This window comes from Mixophyes fleayi, chromosome 6 (assembly GCF_038048845.1).
Source record: "Mixophyes fleayi isolate aMixFle1 chromosome 6, aMixFle1.hap1, whole genome shotgun sequence".
NCBI lineage: Eukaryota > Metazoa > Chordata > Amphibia > Anura > Limnodynastidae > Mixophyes > Mixophyes fleayi.
Window position 1 is genome coordinate 195,453,530 of NC_134407.1, and position 19,627 is coordinate 195,473,156.

Sequence of the window (19,627 nt, forward strand, 5' to 3'; positions counted from 1 at the left end):
CCCTAGTATATATGTGTTTTACGGAATTTAGTCTGTAAGGTCCAATGGGGCAGAAACTAATGTGAGTGACAAATATTTCCTGTACAGCGCTGCGGTATTTGTGGTGCTATATAAATGATGCGATTTGAGATGTACGAAGAGATGGTGTTGAGGGCTTTTTTTAGGTAAGGACGAGTAATTTGAATTGGATTCTGGAGCAAATGTAGGGATTTGCCAAGTGGTGCTGCAGACGTGTAGAGGTGAGAGAGGAAAATCACTCTTGCTGCAGCATTTAAGATGGATTGAAGCAGGGAGAGATGGATGAGGGGGATACCGGATAGGAGGAGATTGCAGTAGTTAAGGTGGGAGAGGAGAGAGTGGATAAGAATTTTAGCAGCATTTTTTATTAAGAAAAGGGTTAATTAAAAAAATAAACACCCCCCCAAAATAGCAATGCAATATTTTGAGTTATGCTGACATCTTCTAACTAACTTAATAGAGAAAAGAAGAAAAGGTTGGTATTTTAAAAAAAGATGCACTACAACTCTCCAGAGTCGTGGGAATATGCTGTACCATACATTGAATATTTAAAACTTAACTATTATTGTATTCTAAAATAATAAAGGATAGCGAAATATGAAGTGAATATTGTGCATAAAGTGATTTAAAACTGCGCTGGAAGCACTCTTTATCCAGAATAATTGGTTATATATCATGTAGATAAATATAGGAATACCCCATGTTGTCTGTGCGATAAATCTCTCTAAAAATCTTCTAACTAACGTCAAGGTGTGGGGGGGGTGGTGTGTGTGTGTGTGTGTGTGTGTGTGTGTGTGTATATATATATATATATATATATATATTCTACTATATAAATGCCTAGTGGCGTGTGTGTGAAAAAAAAACACGCTGCAGCGCCACCTGCTGGCCAGAGTTATACACTGACCTATATATTTCTTGAAGGAGAAGTGACAGTTGGGAGTGGTTGGTGGTTGCCGGGGGTGACAGTGGGGAGTTTTTAACACCTTAAGTAGCTTGATGAAGGATGTGGCGATGAAGATGAAGGATGTGGCGATGAAGATGAAGGATGAGGTGGTGACATGTGGACAAAACCACGTTAAAAAAGGGCGCTTGCGTCGGGAAGTAACGCTCTTCCCCTGAGGAGGCCTGGGCTAGGCCCAAATAAATGACAGGAACCTTTTTAACACCTTAAGTAGCTTGATTTGACTAGAATGCATGAGTATCATGCACGGGTTAAATTATATATATATATATATATATATATATATACACACACACCACAAGTGGTACTATTCCAAAATGGGCTACCTCCATGCTTAATCTCCCTAAAAGCAGAGATACATGGAACAAAGAAACAATCTACAGTACACAGCTAAAATCTACAGTAAGCAGCAGCATCTTCACTACACAACAGGATGGTTTATAGGATCTATTATGCAATTGGATGAGTTCTAGAATGAGTAATATGAAAGTTGGGAGGATGTGATATCAAAACAATCAGATAAAGGTGAAAACGCCACTCTATGGCCAAAGGATAAATACAGGAGTTACAGATTATAAGGATACAATTCCTTTCATAAAAGTAATTGAATCAGATGGTCATTTTCCTTAAATACTATGAATATCTGGTGAATGAAGCATTTATGAAGGGTACTATTACTATTACAATAGCAGAAAGAGATTATCTCTGATTATGCAATCTAAAAATCCTGACTTTTTATGTCATATGGCCACATCCCCAGAGGGCTGGTTAGTGCATTATTCTGCCCATTACATACCTCCCTTCCCCCAACGTTAACACCCGCGGAACAAACCTGTCCTCAGGTGGGATAGCGGGACAGAGCCATAAAATTGGGACTGTCCTGCTGAAATTTGGACAGTTGGGAGGTATAACCGACAGTATGTACCTGTGACACAGGGGCATACAAATATAGATTATAAATCAGGTATTTTCTCTAATAATTCACCATTTCTTCCAGAAAATTTTTGAATTTAAAAAAAAATAATTTTGGTATCCACATATGTATTTCTTTGGATTTGAAAATAAATAAGAGAAACAACCTTAGGTGCCCTGTATAGTGTTAAACTCAAAAAATCTATCTGAAATAAGAAATTTCGGCAGCTGACAGAGGAGGTAGTGCGATTTAAATAGGACTGAGACAAGGATAAGGAAACTACTGCAGTGCTAGACCTCAAATCTCAGGCAGATCCATAGAAAGTCACAATTTATTGAAATAAAAACATAAATATCAAAATTATGCTCTTTGATATGTTTCAGCAGTGATTTACTTTCTTGTGAAGGACGGCTCCACTCTCTGTGCTGCTTGTATTTAAATGTCTGATCCAATCAGCATCCACAATCAATTTGTCATTCAATTTGCAGCATCTATCATATTAACTTGGATCTGTAATATATGTGAAAAAGTTAAAACTTTTGCACATTAATTTACATATAACGTATAATATCTAAAAGATAAAAGAACAGAAGCGTCAGAGAGAGTGTAGTAACTTCTTGTTCAGTGACCAATGAAAGTGATAAAGGGTCTACTCGTACCGGAACACAAAATCTAGCAGGCTTATCTGATATATTGCTGAATTTCATTTATGATCTGCAGACTCAAATCTCCAATACTTTCAGGTCTAAACATTCTGTATGAACACCAGCAGCCAAAACTTAGAGTTCTAAGTATCGTACAAAGAGGGAATTGTGGATCTGAAATTTCCTTTCTACATATCAGCATTGGGACCATATTCCTGACCAGGAGCCTGTCCTTACTTGGAAAACATCTTTATTGCTGTTGAGATCTCAGATAAGCTGTATTGTTAATTTCTTAACGTGCAGGCGTATGTTTGCTCTTTTATGACGTTGTTTTTTTTTTTACATCATTAAATATTTGACAGCCAGTGTTTTGGATTGAATAGTTGAATGTAATTTCATTTAAGAAGCTCATATAAGATATTCAGCAATATATCAGATAAGCCTGCTAGATTTTGTGTTTCGGGACGAGTACTCCCTTTACTACTTTCATTGGTCACTCACTGAGCAAGTCACTACACTTGCAGACAGGTGCTAAAAAGAGAATAACACCCAACCTTTTGATATTATCTTTATTGTTCACTCTGGTTGGTTATTCACTTGAATCATCTAGCATTGTTTATTGCTCAATTTTGTATGATAACGTATTATATATTGTTTTTAAAAAATGTATGGATCTGATTTGTTCAAACATATGATATGATATATCTCATTTATACAAACTGATACTTTGCCCGATGAAGTGGTTTGTCAACACCGAAATGCGTTAGGACATTAGAGTTACAGTCATCCTTTTTGTGAACAAGTGAGAAAAGACTTACAGTATCAGGAGCTGCGGTTTGGACCTATAGTCCTACGGGAATGCCATCTGTAATTGGGACTCCATCTGCTATGGACTGGTGAGCAGGCAACTACACATTTGTAAGTCCCTCCTAATTGTTGTGACAGTAACTTATGGAGATACAAACAGTGATTTTTCACTTGTGAACCTTTTACTGAAAAACATGTGGGAATCAAGAATGGTCTGAGAATTGTGGGACTAAATGTTGTCATATACATCTAAGAACTACTCATGTTAACCGGTTACATGGTACCTCAATTCAGCTGGTTACCATAGAATATCAAGAATTGAGGATTATACAGCTCAGCTATTTTAAGAAAATACTGCATTATTGTCTGACTAAATGTTTATCACCTTAGTGCCAAGACTTTTTCGGATCCTATGTGGTTTAGTACTGCCTACCACAGAGTTGCGGTCTAACAGGGTGAAGCTATTCAGCAGGGACCCCCTGCAGGGAGGTTTGGTCTTAACGGCTTCAGCCCCACAGGTCGCAGTTCTCCGGACACCAAGCGAGACCAGTTGGAGATGGTGTAGGTTCAGAACCAGTACAGGTATGGGGATGACCAGGTTAGCTGAGAAGCTGTAGTAAGTGCAGGGAGCCTAGTATCTGAGCAGGCTGAAGGATAAGAATTGACAATTTGGAAGAGCACAGGTGCCTTAAATAGCTGAGAGGCGCAAGTGGAAGGAACAACTAATCAGCCTATGGCCAGGTGACACAGGAGATTAAAAAAAAAAAAAATCCAAGATGGTCACCCATCACTGGACGGACACAGCACCTGGTGAAAAGCGGCAGCGATTCCCAGGTGAGCGTGCCGGACTCTGGGAGACAGGTCTGCGGGTCCGGTACATGACACTGCTTTACTGACATATGCATTAATGTTACCAAAGTGTATGCTTTATCTCAGAGACATGGGTGTGGATTATTTTTATGTACGAATAGTATAAAAGCCATTAAAGCCCATTGGAAGCATAAGGATATCAACAAAGCCAGATATGCAATGGCGTTTTCAGTCGGTACAGGTCGTAAGAAATGAAATGCAAAATTCAAATTAAAGTGGTTCCTATTTGAAGAGTATAGGAGGATTTTGGGAGCTATATTGATTTTGCAAATAATTACTGTTTGCCTACTCCAATGTTTATAGGCGTTTTCCCATTTTTAAGACAGCGTTTGTGGTGTTTTTTTGTTTTTTTGTTTTTTTTAATTATCTCACATATGTGGGATTGTTTTTGGATTATCTGGATAGAATAATACATCAGTTAGATCGGCAATGTATTTTACATTTCATCCAGATTTATCTTTTCCCATCCATACCTTTCTGTAACAGAAGGTATAGAATGAAATTGTATATATATTATATATATATATATATATATATATATATATATATTCCCCTTTGTAGACCATTATATTAGACACAATTAGGCATATTTGTTTTTTCGCAATGTATAGTAAAGTTCTCTATACCGTGTTTGACAATACGGCACTTCCTGTTTCATGTGCCTCTTAAATTATGTAGTGTGTACCAGACACAGCTAGATCTGGACATGCCAGGATCAGGACCATGGAGAGTCAAACGTAGTACCAGATTAAGCAGCAAAAGGGAAATTCAACAAGCTGGTTTTGAATTTTGCTCCTCTCGCCACTTGTGTACAAGACCTCAGCTCACCCAAAGCAGCTTCTCCATACTAAATAGGTACCACGCCTCCTGTAGTCACCAGCATATCACACCAGGGGGCAGTACAGCTCTCCGTGACCTGCATCCTTTTGGGGGCCCTAGTGAATACCAGTGATTCATTAGGCTCTATGCCTCTGTTCTGCCAGTACTAAGTTTGGCTGGCAATTAGGAATCTGCTATCTGCAGATCCTACTTCATGATACTAGAGCAGGAAACTCTAGTTAATTTGTCTGCTAACATTTAAGAAACATTTTAGATTAGTGTTTAACACGGATATAGGCTTAACATTCTAGCAAAGCATTTGATATACTGATGTGTATCATAGAGAGAATAGCTTCTAGCACTTACAGAACAATCGGATTACCTGGGAGCTTGTTATTAAACATGGACTCTAATCTCCGCAATAGGATACCTGCGACCTTATATTAAAGGGTGCTCTGAACTAGTAATGGTAGGTATGCCTCAGCTAACCAATCCCTGAACTGGGATAGAGTGCAGGACCGCCATCCAGCTGATTATAAAATTCAGTAACCTACCATCTACTAAGTGTGGCAAAACAGAGCCCTCCCTGTTCCATCAGTGATATATGGATAATATGCTCCTTTGGGTCTGGGATTGTGTTCTAGCAACCAGAGTTCGCTTTATTAGGAAAGGCTTAACAAGAGGGCTTTACTTCAGCTTAAGGACATTTTGGCCTGGCTGGTTAGGAGAACATTCAGGGCGAAGGTCTTCTCTAATGAGGGAGGAACATAAAACAGTCAAGGGTATGATGAACAATCCAGTGTGGTTAACCCAGCGCCAGCTACACTCACCTGCCACATACATACATTTTTGGGGCGAGTACCAATCCTAGTCATTGTACCCTTTTAATGCCACTTTGTTGGGAGGAGCACAGGTTTGTCTGAGAAGAGTTGTTCTTGCTCATTAAATCTCTGTAAGCTGCACTAAATATTTGAGAATTTTCTCTATTTTTAAACTAAAAAAAATAACAAAACCAGTGGAACAGAAGGGCAAGCTTGGTCACATGTGCACATCTTCCAAGACTGACCTGGTGAAGCCGTAAACTAGTCTTTACCACTCTGAGCCAGTGTCGCCATAGCAGTGGAAAATCACTGAGCTGCCGCCAGCAGCTTTTTTTGTAAATTGCAGTGATAAGTGATATTTTTTTAACCCTAACTTTCACTCCTAACCCTAATACCCCTAGCCTCTAAAATAATACTTACATGACATTAATGACAGGCGGGTCCGTCCATCGCTGCTTGAACACAAGTCCCTCTATCAGATTACATCATTTCGCAGAGTCGTCACAACAGCATCCTGGTAAGTAGTTTTTTTTTTTTATACGCCGCTGTAGTATGGAATCGGAGTCCTCGTGTCATCTTCTTCAGTGTCGGGATAGTCGGTACCTTGAAACCGACTACCACCGTTTTTAATTACAGCAATAATGGCCAATAAAAAAAATCCTACAGATCACCATGAAGAGGTCCCTGTATCTTTGAACTGGATCTCTATCCAAGCTCCTGGTCATTTCGACAATGATAGTATTACCCAGTGTTTGCAAAATGATGTTGCTATTAAAAACACAAGTAGCATTTGTCCTAAAATCGACCTCAATCTGAAATACATTAAAAGTAAAAGTTTCTACTGCCAAAGTGCTTTACATAAACATTCTACATGTAGATATAATTGCTAAAAAATACCACCTTCAAAAGTAAGAAACTTTACAGATGTTCCCTGTTGCTCAAATTGGTTTTATGTTAGGACATCTAAGAATAAGTTTAAGTCCTATTGTTACAGATGGTGATGAAATACTGGTCTTCCCTTCTTTGCCGCTTTTATAAACCTCTGTACTAGTTTAATATGGATTTGGTAAAATTTGTTTTTAATTTCTTAAGTCCTGTCTTTTTCTGTAAATATATTTTAAAAGTTTATGAACCTCATAAGAAACTCCTCCGCACTTGAAATTAAGTTACTTAACTATGAAAGAACGTGGAATGTAGCAAAGCTGCTCTAGTGCCATATTTCTGGCGCTTTACACATGGAGGGGGTGGGTCAAAGGTCAGTCAGTGCCAGAAGTGCTTTAGGCTATTCTATAAGGTGCTACCATAGCGCCTGCAAACGTGCATAGCCGCAATGTTCGGGGCTAATTGAATATGCCCCTTAGAGTCTTACCGCTACTTTTTTGATAAAGTTTTTTTCTTTTATAATCTTTAAAATAAAATCTCTGCAAAGTAACAGTACCATCAGTCTGTGAGGCTTATCGAACCACATGATGTAATGAGCAATGTTCTGTTACCCTCAGCATCAACATCTTGGTGAAAATCCCCAGCACAGTTTGCAGTGAAGGACACAGCGCACCTAAAAAGTAGCTGGAACGTATAATTTATTTGTGTGCAAGACAACAAAAATGGTTATTTCCTACAAAAATAGATTGCATGGCAGCCCAATCACTGGGAAGCACAATAACCCAATAAATTCAAGGCACCCAAACGTCAGGGAGGCTTGCACCACTTTGTACAGTATAAAAAACATTAGTCCTAAAATAATTCCATAAAATGAAAAATATCTTTAAAACAAATAAAAACCATTAAAAAACAACATAAAACAGTTTGGCCATGTTCCTCTTCTTAGGAACCTCCTCACACGCGCAGAAAAGGGGGGGGGGGCGATGTAAAACAGTAAAATGTATAATTTAGAAAACAATTTCCTGCAGAAACAGCTTAAGAGGTGTGTGCAAAGTGTATGGCCACAAAGAGTCCAAACCCTGGAGATTAGCATCCGAGCGTGTAACTTGCTGGGCTCCACAGGCTTTATATCAGTAGTGTATTCACCCTGGGTCTCCCGAAACCCAGATTGTCAGTGTGTTGTCGGACGGGATCTCATTCTGCTTCATGTAGAGGGGGAAAAAAAAAAAAAGTGTTAATGAAACAGAACACAAATGAAGGGTAATTACAGCAACTAAAGATGAAGCTTGTTATAAAGTGAATAACCCCCTATAATTTATATCAGGAACATAAGACAGTAAGACCACTATTTGTCAAGGAGCCTAGCAAAACACATGTAAAATACAGGGCATATATAAAATAATGGAGAGCCTAAAAAGATACAAATATTAAAAGGTGAAAGAACAGTCACTTGTAATAGTCTGTAGTGGTTGAAGAAATTGCAGAAACGTTGAGGTTTAGAATGCAGGAAAAGCGTGTGATATTCGAGAAAATGGGGTTTACATTTGCATTAAATACTTTTCTCCGAGTCCATTACTCCTCATTGAATCCAATTATAGTGCACAGCTTTAGAACAAAAACATTCTTACTGTCTTTCTCAAAAAAAATTATCCAGAACAAAAGCAAGCAAAACAAGTCCAAGTGACTGCACTGATACAAGGAGCAGTTAGATGCATGGGAGCAGAATAGACCAGCATGGTCACCCAGACATAACTGGAAATCACCTGAAGATCTCCTTGAAGACAACCCCATACTGCAAGGAACCACCAGGAACATGGTGGTCCCTGATCAGATTTAAAGCAAGACGAAACATGGGAACAAGGGCGGTCAGCCTAATCGGTGAGGACCTACCCAAAGCTCATCCTATCTGGGGGACACTGCTACCATGGGGACATTCTAAAGCAGCCCCCTTAAGGAAGGGACCACTCCGACAACCCGGCATGCAAATACATTGAATTGAAAAAATTTGGTAAAAGTATGGACCAAGGACCACATGGCTGTTCTGCACAACTGGTCAGCTGAGGCCCCATTTCGTGCAGACCAGGACGCCCCCACTGAACGGGTAGAATGGCCTAAAGTACAATCTAGCACAGATCTGTTAGCACGGACATAAACCTGCTTATCAGTAGAATTAAGCCACCCTCTGCATCAGGACATTTGCCCATGCTGGTGTTTCCCCTGATGGCGGTGCGCTAACCTGAGTCTGCAGTCAGTACAAAGCGCCCCCGGGTGCTGTAATCCAATTAGTAACTTATCTTTACACTTGGAACATAAAATATTTTGCCCGAGGTGCCTTTCCCATATCAGACATGTTTTAAGGGAACAGTATAACAGTAATAGAATGTAATACAGGAAGTCACTGACAAGCAAACAGATACCAAGAGGCAAACTTGCCTCTACAAGCCATCACCGCTTTAAATTTCTCCTGCAAAGTCGCCGATTACGGGTGACTTGCAGAAATCAAAGCTTTATACATTTACCCCCTACTCCCCAAGTGCAGCAACAAGCCCCGAATGATCTCTTCCACAGCGTGTTCACAAGGATCCAAATGTGTGCAAAACATTCTTAAAACTAGGCGACAGATTGCAAAAGTGCTGGGCGGCGGTGAAAGTGACAATACAAGAAACTATATTCATAAGATAGGTGCCAGGCCATTATCACTTAGCGTGGAACTTGGAGCTAAGAACTGCTAACAGGAGATTGAGCGAATCCCATCTGGCTGCACAAGAGAGGCTCAGGCTAAAGGCTGCAGGTGGAGGAAGATATGGAAATATAGTAAGAAATGGGCCCTGACAAAACATAAATGTATTTCTAGAACAAAGCAAAGGCAGAATATGCTTTCTGCAATAAACAAACCTCGTTCTTTTGATCAAACATTTTATTAGAAGGACAGGCTGTTTACCTGATACCATAACCAAGGTACACCTACCTTCTTCTACAGACTACTACCACTCAATACACCCACCAGATTATGTTTTGGGGTTTTTATTAGGAGAAGAACACAGTAAATAGGAGACAAAGACAGCAGTAAAGCAAAATTATTATCTTTTGAGAGTGGATTTTTTTTTTTTTTATTATAACATCAATTCACTTTTGTGAAAGCTTCAGACTAAGAAATCCCCAACACCATTCTAATACAATATAGATATACTGTACCTGCTCCATTACTAAGTCTGCTTCCTACACTGATTTGTCGAGAGTTCCTCTCCCCAAAACTTCTGCAGAAGGAAAAAAAAAAACCAAAAAAAAAAAACACTGGTATGAAACTTGGCATACAAAACAATCTTAGGCAATGAACATAATTTCAAAACCTTTTTTCAAACAGAACTCTATTTACATTTCCTCAGTAACCATGTACAACCTACGAAGTTTGGTTACATTTAATTGGGCTAATGCAGGAGAGGTATTGACCCAAACAGGAGCAATTAAAAAAACATAAAATTAAAAACGAATGACATCCAATTGAAAGTGTTTGAAGTAAATTTCAAAGATACTGCATTGCCCATTGACTGATTAGGTATAATTGGGATTACCATAGTAATAGTTACCACTAGACATGATCAGCCAATGTGGAAACACAGCCACAGCAATTAGATGTAATCAAACCCACACTTAAGGGAGCCAAGAGTATGATCCGCACAATATGCCCAAAGCTTGAGGAAGAGGTTTAATTTCGAAACGCGTTGCCGGTGCATAATGATTCCAGGTTCTGTACTCTACAATGCAATCTAGTATATTTACATTGTGTGTTCCATTTCCATCGGGTGTGTTGCTTTGTGCACATTTACAACTGCTATAAGGGTTGATGCACGAGAACAGATAGGCACACACGAGGCAACTAATCATATGAACACATGGCGAGAGAAGTCTATCATTACACAGCCGCAATGGCAAATTATGTTCAAGGGACAAAAGATTAGCAATAATATGGTATTAAACAGAACATTAAATATGCAGAATTTCAGAGGACATCACTTTTAATGGTACAAACTCCAGTATTACACATGCAATGCCTGATAGCAGGTTGTACTTACGTTCTAGAACCTTCTAGAGTACTCTGGATCTCTCTCAACATCACTGTAAACATAACAGACAATGCAGATATTGGTTACGACAAATGAATGAAGACCTTCTTGTCAGAATCAATGATTGGGGGAAAAAATGTATAAGAGATTTTATATATATATATATATATATATATATATATATATATATATAGTCGAAGTCAGCAAATTGGATAAAGTCATTTCAATTAAAGTCTAGCAAACTTGGTTGTCTTTGTCTGAAAAGATGCGTACGGTACGCTATGACGTACAAGGGCACGCTACGGCGTGAAAGGGCGTACGCATCCACTACACGTGGCAGCAACAGTAATCGGTCTTTTACCATACATTCGCACAAACACGCATACTTATAAAATAGTACACATTAATGGTAATTGCAACACATAGTCAGTTATGTCGAAATATAGTAGTATTTATATGTTATATCAGAGTTACATGCATATTAGTGAAATACACGGAATGGGTTAAAGGAATAACATCATGAGTGGTATCATAATGAACCTTATTACATATCCTACTGTTTGGTGCGCTCTGCGAGGGAATCGCAGAGTGCATACGCAAGTTATGAATGATAGGGAATTATGAACTACTTAAGACTAAGGAATCCTGGCGGGAAGAGCAGAGCATACCCCCTGCAGAGAGGACCCCCTCCTTTGGATTCCTTAGGATGAACCAGCCAATGATTGACGACCCCTTGGACATTCCTGAGACCCGGACCAATAGATGCAAGCTATACCATCTTCATTGTATTACTGTATTTGATTGTGTATATAAGCAGCAGCTTGTGATCCAGAGTGCAGACTTCTTGTCCCCAGACTTCAGGATTGAATGACTGCACTGGATCCAGAGCGCCTGCGATAAGTAACGGCTGTATTTACTATTACTTCGCTTGAGCATATTATTCCACTTATTGCGAATAAATCTTTGTGCTTTGGAAACACAAATCGAGGTTCGACAATCGTTATTGGTTAGCGACAATACGCACATAACAATATATAATATATATATATATATATATATATATATATATATATATATATATATATATATATAACACATGGACAGAAGTAAGCTTTCTGGTAGTCTATATGTATACCTTTGTACAAGACATAACTATAATATAAACAAAAGTTTGAGGTTAGTGTGCCAATAAAGGAGATCTTGGCTAACTACTCTTTAGTTTAATGTGTTAGTATCTGCTAGGACCTTAGGTTTCAAGGTTAGGCTTAGGTTACTTCATTATGACAGCACTGTTCAATGTGACAAGTCTTAAATGACACGCTGTCCCATACACAGCAATCTGGACCAAACGCTAGTTTAGACTCAGTAGGCCCCAAACTGGTGCGTGAGGGCTGGAAATCCTGACCAACATCTGATTGGGAACAATCTTACGCTAACTGTAACTGCTGTAAACCTGTATCTGCAAGTGTGCGCAGATATCAGCCAACCTCATGTACTGGGAACCCCTTAGCACACAAGGGCGAGTGGACAAACTACATACAGAGAGACAGCTGCTTAGTGATCAGGTTATGCAAGCCGATATACTGGTGTAGGGTCACGCTTATAGTGTGTGCAATGTAAAACCCTTTCATTTTCATAGATGCCACTTTTCTCCATCATACAATCTTTCAGTCTGCGTCCATGTACAAGTGTATGACCCTACAGTAGTAGAAGGAACATACTTACTCTCGTCATTCAGCAATGCATGCTCCATCAGTGGTCCTCTGGCCCTGTGCGCTGACATAGGAAGAAATGGTTATTACTGACAAGATCTACTGCTATGTACAAGTTATACCTAGGTAAATAGAGTAGGATAAATGGAAGGATATTGGTTACATAACACAACACAATAATTTTACAGTATCTAACAGGACGCTTTTCCTTTTGTACCAAGTAGGTTATAAATGTTCAACTACCAATTGTAACTTTTTCCCTCCGATTGTTATGTTATCGGGTTTTTTTAGACAATTTGCTCAGTTGGTATGCCAAACTCTTAAGCACACAAATATATGTGGGTAACTAATCAGACAACTCTTATTTGGTAATAACAAAAACTATTTTTCAATTTTCAAAATGTTAGTTTTTCTCATTTTATAGCATAAGAAGAGCACTAAAACAACTTGTTTTCTTGACTACATTGCACTGGGACTTGTTTTGGTTGGTTTTGTTTACTGCCAAAACAATAGATATGCACAACAATGGGCTTATACTGTAAGCCTGTGTCTGCCACTGTTCATTGTCTGTACAACTGGGGCACACACTTCCTCTAGAAAGCACCTTGTGTTCAGGTATGATAATAAACTCAACATTATTTTACTTGTTTACTGTAAACACACTCCCTGCCAAATAAGTTAGGGATGCCCCAAGCCAAAATTACAAGCAACTTAAGACTATACCACTTTCAAAACGTTGGCGTTTACTTTCTCCAACAGGTTTTCAGCTTCAAGGGTCATTCTCATTTTCTCAACATGAACTAGGTGGACCGAGTAGTAGGATTTCCAAAGGATAATTTATTAGCATCCTCTGACGTAGAAGCATTGTGTGCTACCACTGGGTAGCCAATCAAATGGTATCTATTCCGACTTCTACCACATAGCGAGTTTAAAGGTCGTGTAGCCATGTTGTCCCTCAACATGGGCAGTACTCTACCATATAAACCAAGAGCAAAGAAAATTCAGTGATATGAGAAGTGTTATGACCAGTCTATTCAGCTTTTTTTATAATAAACTGTTAAATACAGGTGTTGAGCTGAAGGCAGTGACTGGGAATGCGAGACAGATTCTTACATATTGGGTTTCCAGAGTGCAATGTAGCATGGAAAAGGCAGCAGTACTGTCCAGATCACCCTCCTCTACAACATGTCACAATGGTTTCAGGTTTTTTGTTTTTATAACCAAAATCTGAGCATCACTAATAAAATGAAGCTTGTTATAAAGTGTCAGGATTTTACAGACTGAGGTTGTGATTATGGAGGAATAATACTGCAGCCAGCAGAAATTGTTTTACATAAAGCCTTGCACTTAAGCTTTAGTGGTCTTACACCATGCACACAATTGAGCCCTGCTGGGAATTATTATGCGGAGCCTTCTCCAGATATAAACTGTTGGTGGATTCAGTATAACGAGAAAATGGCAAAATGCCAGTGAAATACACGGCCCAGGAAAGGTGTATGCCCCAACAGGAGTGCGGTCAGCAGTTTCTCCCTTACCATCTGTATCTCCGTCGCTCCTGCTGGACACCCTGCAAGAAGAAACACCAGATTACTTTCTAGAGAACTATTCTAGGCTCTTCCTGTAATCGCTGACTTGTATCACACAATGATTCAGCACGATTGTGTGTCATGCGGACTTCTTTACTTTGGTTACTTGCCTGGATCTTTCATTTTGCCTATCTGTGCTGCCAATTCTTTGTGGCTTCCCAGTGAGTGAGGGCTCTGGAGTATCTACCCTGCATCGGGGTGCAATAAGCCAGCATGTGGACAGAGAGAAGCGCTCCATTTCAGACGGGGAGATGAGGTAGAAACCTGAAGTGAAAACAGTCATGTAAACAAAGTATAAAGGCAAACGTTAGACGGGCACTTTATAACATGGTGAGATTCTGACCAGGAAACCCCAGCATTCTAAAGCAATTAGCTGCTCAGCCAGCGTAATAGGGGACACTGTTCCTCTGTCCCAGTATAGCAATTCCATTGTCAACATACTGCAGAATCGCTGTGGTGTGACAGGGAAACCGTTCTCATGTGCTTTTAGGATACTCTGACCAAACCGGTTATCACTGTGGACCACCAGAGTCTCCTGGTCAGGACAATGTAGTATCTGCACAATGTGATAGACCTCTGTCAGCGTATACGTCAATTGGGCAGGTGGCCTCCAGAATGAAACGTTGTACTCACCTTGTCCATACTTTGTAAACACACAGGATGCAATTCCACTCACATCCTCCTTTCGGATACAGTCGTACCGCACTTGTGGCTTAAGTTGGGGCAGGGACACCACCTGGATGTCTCCCAGGTTAGTAAGAACTGTCAGGTGGTTCTCCGTGTGGTCCTCTGCCCGGCAGCTGCCGAAAGCGCACACTGCTGCCTTCCGTACCCGGCACCCTTCTGTGGCTGTCAGTTTCAGCTTTAGTTTGCTGCTCACTTTTGGCAGGGTGAATACCTGTAGGAGTTATCTGTTAGTCCAAAACATTGTAAAAAGGCAAAATCACAGCCCCACTCACCCAGACATCCCCTACCTTGAATTGTTCCTCAGATATCACCAACAACTGATGGCTGCCTTGCATATCTGGACTTTTCGAAAGGTCATGAGCAGCTTCAAGAGGCTCTGGCAGGGGAACACTGTGACCATCCAAAATTAGAATCCCCACTACTGGTGCTCGGTGCATAAGCTGAATTTCCTTGGCTGAGACAATGAAAAATAGGAGATGAAATAAAAACCCAAAATTAACATTACAAATATCTTAGAAGTTGACCAAGGGAGCACAGTGGTCCCTCTCAAGGAAAGAACAATGGAGAGGCAAGACAACGGTCAACCCACAACACTGTAGGCAAAGAGCTGTAGCAAACATTAACCACGATTCACATCTTACCTTGTGCTGCAGACACGGCTTCCTCCATCCGTCGCTCTGTTGGAGGCACCCGCAAGGAGTAAGCATATACCGTACCACCATTAGTACCAGCCCATAAGGACGGACAGTGTCGGGAGCCTGACAAAAGAAATGGACATATAAAAACAATAACAACCAAAATGTAACATACCAAAAATAGTGAGAAACTATCACTGCAGACGACAATACAGATACTAAAAACAATATAATATTTTAAGCTATACGAGGTGAAATATTCACGTGCATGATCCGTTTTCTTGAGAATAGGTCTAATATACAAGTCAGAATGAAGGTGTAGCTGGAACCAGTAATAATTCCAAAGGAATACTATAACTACTATATAAGAGCTGCTGTGACCCAGAATACAGCTAAACATTTCAGACTATTGTGCGAGATTGGACATTGGGAGTTCTTCTGTTGTAGCAACAAACAGGGATGTGTGCAGGAGGATAAATCACAACATATATAATATTCCCTTGTGACCCAGTGTTTCCAGGACTGCCCCAGTTAATCTCTCGGCTTATGCCTTGCTGGTCCTTTTCTGCCGTAAATATTAAACATTCATTTGTAAACACAATATGGATACATCCACTTTTACTTCATTAGGAAACCAAAATGGCTTCATCCGTCAGTAACAGACATCACATTCAGGCTGACAACTTAAGACATTTCCATTTTACTTATTTGTACAATATGTTCATCTTAGGAGAACAACTTCCCCATATACTAGCAATTTCCAAAACGATTAAAATATCACGCCTGTATTATATACTGAACACAAATAATTAAGTCAAAAAAACAAAAGTTTAAGACACACACACACACGTTCAACATGTCTACAGTCCAAGACAGGGAGTAATGAACAAATCAAATATTTGTGGAACCTTTTTTTTCCCTCTCTTTTCGAGAACCGGTTTCTCATGCACAGTTAGATTAAAAGCTATACATACACGAGGAGTGCTAGGTGTCACCACTAAATGTAAGGAAATATGTAACCAATTGAGGACACATCCCAAGAACAGACGATATACATAAAGTAACCCGCACCTCAAAAATAATTAGAAAGAAAAGAGCCTACCTATAGTGGTAACTGAACGCTACGTAAATACTACATACTGTGGTAAATATACATTCATACTACCACCAAGCTATGCAGAAACCAACAGCCTAACAAAATATGCAGAAATATACAGGATTCTACAAAGTTTCAACAATGCCACAAAATTTAAGGTAAGACCCAGTGAATTAGACCTTATTAGGCCTGTGATATGGCTTCATTTGCATCACTGACATTTCACATCTTCCTTTAATTTACATCTAGAGATCTATTGCTCCTCGTTTTTGCAATACTGACTACAATATTGCAAAAGTTACCTGTAAATGTTAAAATACAACACCATCTGCATTTGTTTTTGTGAGAAGAGTGTGTAAACATACTAGAAAGATAAAATTTACCCATCGAATATTTAAAGGGGATGAAAGAATGTCAAACAATATATATTTTAAATTTGTGTCAGAATGGATTTTGGCAATGCAGTAATTCATCACCGCATTCCTGTCAGCATGTAGGTGAGCAGCGAAACTGTAGGATGTACGTGTTCATCACAAGGGTTACATTCCTGCTGTCCCACTTCCCTCCACTAGGCCTCATTTACCAACACTGCACTCAGGTGCAAAACTTTCACTAGAAGTGTTATGAGCAGATTGGCGATTCATTGCACCAATACGATAAGTAGCCAACTACTGAACTGCAACCTGATATAAGGTTAGGTCAGGGCGCACGGATCCAACGCGAAGCGTTTATATAGTTATAGATGGGAGCAGCGTTCACAAGTGCTGAATATTTCCAGTAATAAAACACATTAACATGAAGGGGAAAGGCTACTCCCCTGTCACAGGTTGACATCAAATAACCCACCCTCCCCCTGAAAACAAAAAACAAAACCACACACACTCATGTGCCAAGCAGGAAACATTACCACTGTGATAAAGGGCTTCAAACCATATTCACTTGTATCCTATGAATACAAATTTTAAATCATGAAAATGCATTTTCTAATACCCTATAGCATATGTATATAGATATCTTACTGTCACGGAGGAAGGTGTCTGCAAAATACAGTGTGCGCACAAAGCCAGTGAAGGAATCTTCCGCTGACCGAGCCTCAATCCTGCGCTGTACAGGCGCCAGCTCCATCTCCCGCAGAGCTTCCTGCTCAAAGCGTGCGTTTGCCTCGTGTACCTGATAAACACCAGACAACACCAAGTCGAAACAGCTTCTCACGGTCTGCACTGATTATATATTGCCAAATAACCCAACTCCCCACCCCCCTCCCCCGACAGCCCCAAGCAGAAATCCAAACCAAACAAATACATCTACCTCCCCACCCGAAGGAGCAACGCTACCCCCGTGTACTGTGTATTTCTAGTGTGCTCACTTTATTCGTAGCTCCTTCCCTTCGCTTGTTGACCTGACTTCTCCGGATACGTCTGAAGGACTGGCGCAGAGATTTCTTCAGCGACTTCACCCGTGACAAAGGACCTTCCAGCGCAAGCTGGTCACTGGCATGTAGTGTGCACCTGTAAGATCAAACACTTCCGTTTTAAATTTGTGCATAACCTTAGCTCAATTAAAGTAAACCATTTAGGAATTAAACTTATTTTTGTTTTGCTTAGTAACATTTACATTTTTGTCCCCGGCAGAGGACATTCGGGCTTTTCTCTTGTGGCACTTACTTGACCATCACTTGACGCCTCTGCTGAAAGTCGTATACCCCAAAGCCATGACTGGTGCCAAAAGCCAGCAACCTCCATTCAGAGTGCAATGCCAAGGAAGTGACAGCAGCGGGTGGTTGGCACTGTACCAAGGTGAAAGGTTGATATCCAGGCGCAAAGCGCACTGCGTCCTGTCGTGGGTATAGTCGCTCATGGCCTTTCCAGCGATATTCCTGCTCTTGTAGCAAGTCCACCAGTGTCTGCTCTACCACCTGTTGTGCGGCCTCATCATTCAGCTCCAGGACGAGAATCTTCAGGTTCAATAGATTAAATAAATAAAAAAAAAAAGTCAGATGGGCATTTAGAAGCATCATTAGGCAAATTAGAAATCAACCTATGTAGATGGTATGTAACATCACTGACCTGTCCAGCAGTTCCAGCCACCGATAAGTAGCCACTGTATTTACACAAGTAAATCTTCTGAATTCCCAGGCGGGGATCATCACTATATGGGTCGAAAGAGCCAACCTGTAAGGGGCCAAAAAACATACAACATACTGGTATTGAGGATCACTGGTAAGCTGCGTAAAAAAATAAAAGTATGCACCGATTTCATTGTACAGCGTGTGCTGTGCGTTTTTTAAGTCTTAAAAAAAAACAAAAAAAAAAAAAAACATGATGACTCCCCATGACAACGATGAAGAAAAACAAAAACAATAAAACCCCCAAAAAACTACAATACAACAAAAAAGACAAAATGAAAAAAACAAACAAAAGAAACACAAAAATAAACAAAACTACAAACCAAAAACTTCAGCACTCACTTTCCTCAGAGGCGGCCACTCTTCCTCCCCATGGGAGTTAAGGTTTTCATTAGGGTCAGTGTCTGTCTGAAAGACTCCCACTGTGCTCATCTTGTACATCAGCTGGAGGCAAATCCCAGATGCATCCCAGAAACGAACAGTACCATCCTCATGCCTGAGATGGAAGTACGGTCATTGCAAAAAGAAAAGTATGAGTATATGGGCATATGGACACTTGCCCGTTAGGCTAGACACATGAGTATTACCTGGGATGAACATCTAAGATTTTAAAGATAATCCAGTTTATTTTACAGTCACAAAAAAAAACAACCTCTTATTTACACAACTACTTACATACAAATACAGTCAAGACAAGGCAGGGAATTTATACAGCAATAGAAAAATAGATCGGCCACCCATCTTATAATATAGCGTACAATTTTGGGAAGTTTTGTTTCTGCGCTGTGGTGAGCTCTACGACAGGCTGTTACGTTTAAATTGGGCCTATACACCGTTAAAGAGCAACAAATATTGAGGTCAGCACGGTGGCTCAGTGGTTAGCACTTCTGCCTCACAGCACTGGGGTCATGAGTTCAATTCCCAACCATGGGTTATCTGTGTGGAGTTTGTATGTTCTACCCGTGTTTGCGTGGGTTTCCTCCG

General features: G+C 40.1%; 1 protein-coding gene across 3 annotated transcripts in view; it reads right to left on the bottom strand.

Annotated features, from left to right (window-relative positions):
* Positions 1-7,419: 7,419 nt before the first annotated feature.
* The window catches only part of LLGL2 (LLGL scribble cell polarity complex component 2), a 35,667-nt gene continuing 23,459 nt past the window's right edge, over positions 7,420-19,627 (bottom strand). For 2 of the 3 annotated variants that reach the window (XM_075177842.1, XM_075177840.1), the window contains exons 13-26: positions 18,986-19,139; positions 18,585-18,689; positions 18,183-18,472; positions 17,885-18,026; positions 17,538-17,688; positions 15,429-15,545; positions 15,075-15,241; positions 14,734-14,998; positions 14,211-14,364; positions 14,050-14,081; positions 12,528-12,578; positions 10,812-10,854; positions 9,934-9,995; positions 7,420-7,940 (exon numbers count right to left, since the gene is read on the bottom strand). In XM_075177842.1, the coding sequence (XP_075033943.1) occupies positions 7,933-7,940; positions 9,934-9,995; positions 10,812-10,854; positions 12,528-12,578; positions 14,050-14,081; positions 14,211-14,364; positions 14,734-14,998; positions 15,075-15,241; positions 15,429-15,545; positions 17,538-17,688; positions 17,885-18,026; positions 18,183-18,472; positions 18,585-18,689; positions 18,986-19,139 (1,741 nt within the window). In that variant the 3' untranslated portion in view covers positions 7,420-7,932. The remainder of the gene's footprint in view (positions 7,941-9,933; positions 9,996-10,811; positions 10,855-12,527; positions 12,579-14,049; positions 14,082-14,210; positions 14,365-14,733; positions 14,999-15,074; positions 15,242-15,428; positions 15,546-17,537; positions 17,689-17,884; positions 18,027-18,182; positions 18,473-18,584; positions 18,690-18,985; positions 19,140-19,627) is intronic. The other variant, XM_075177841.1, reaches the window with a different exon arrangement.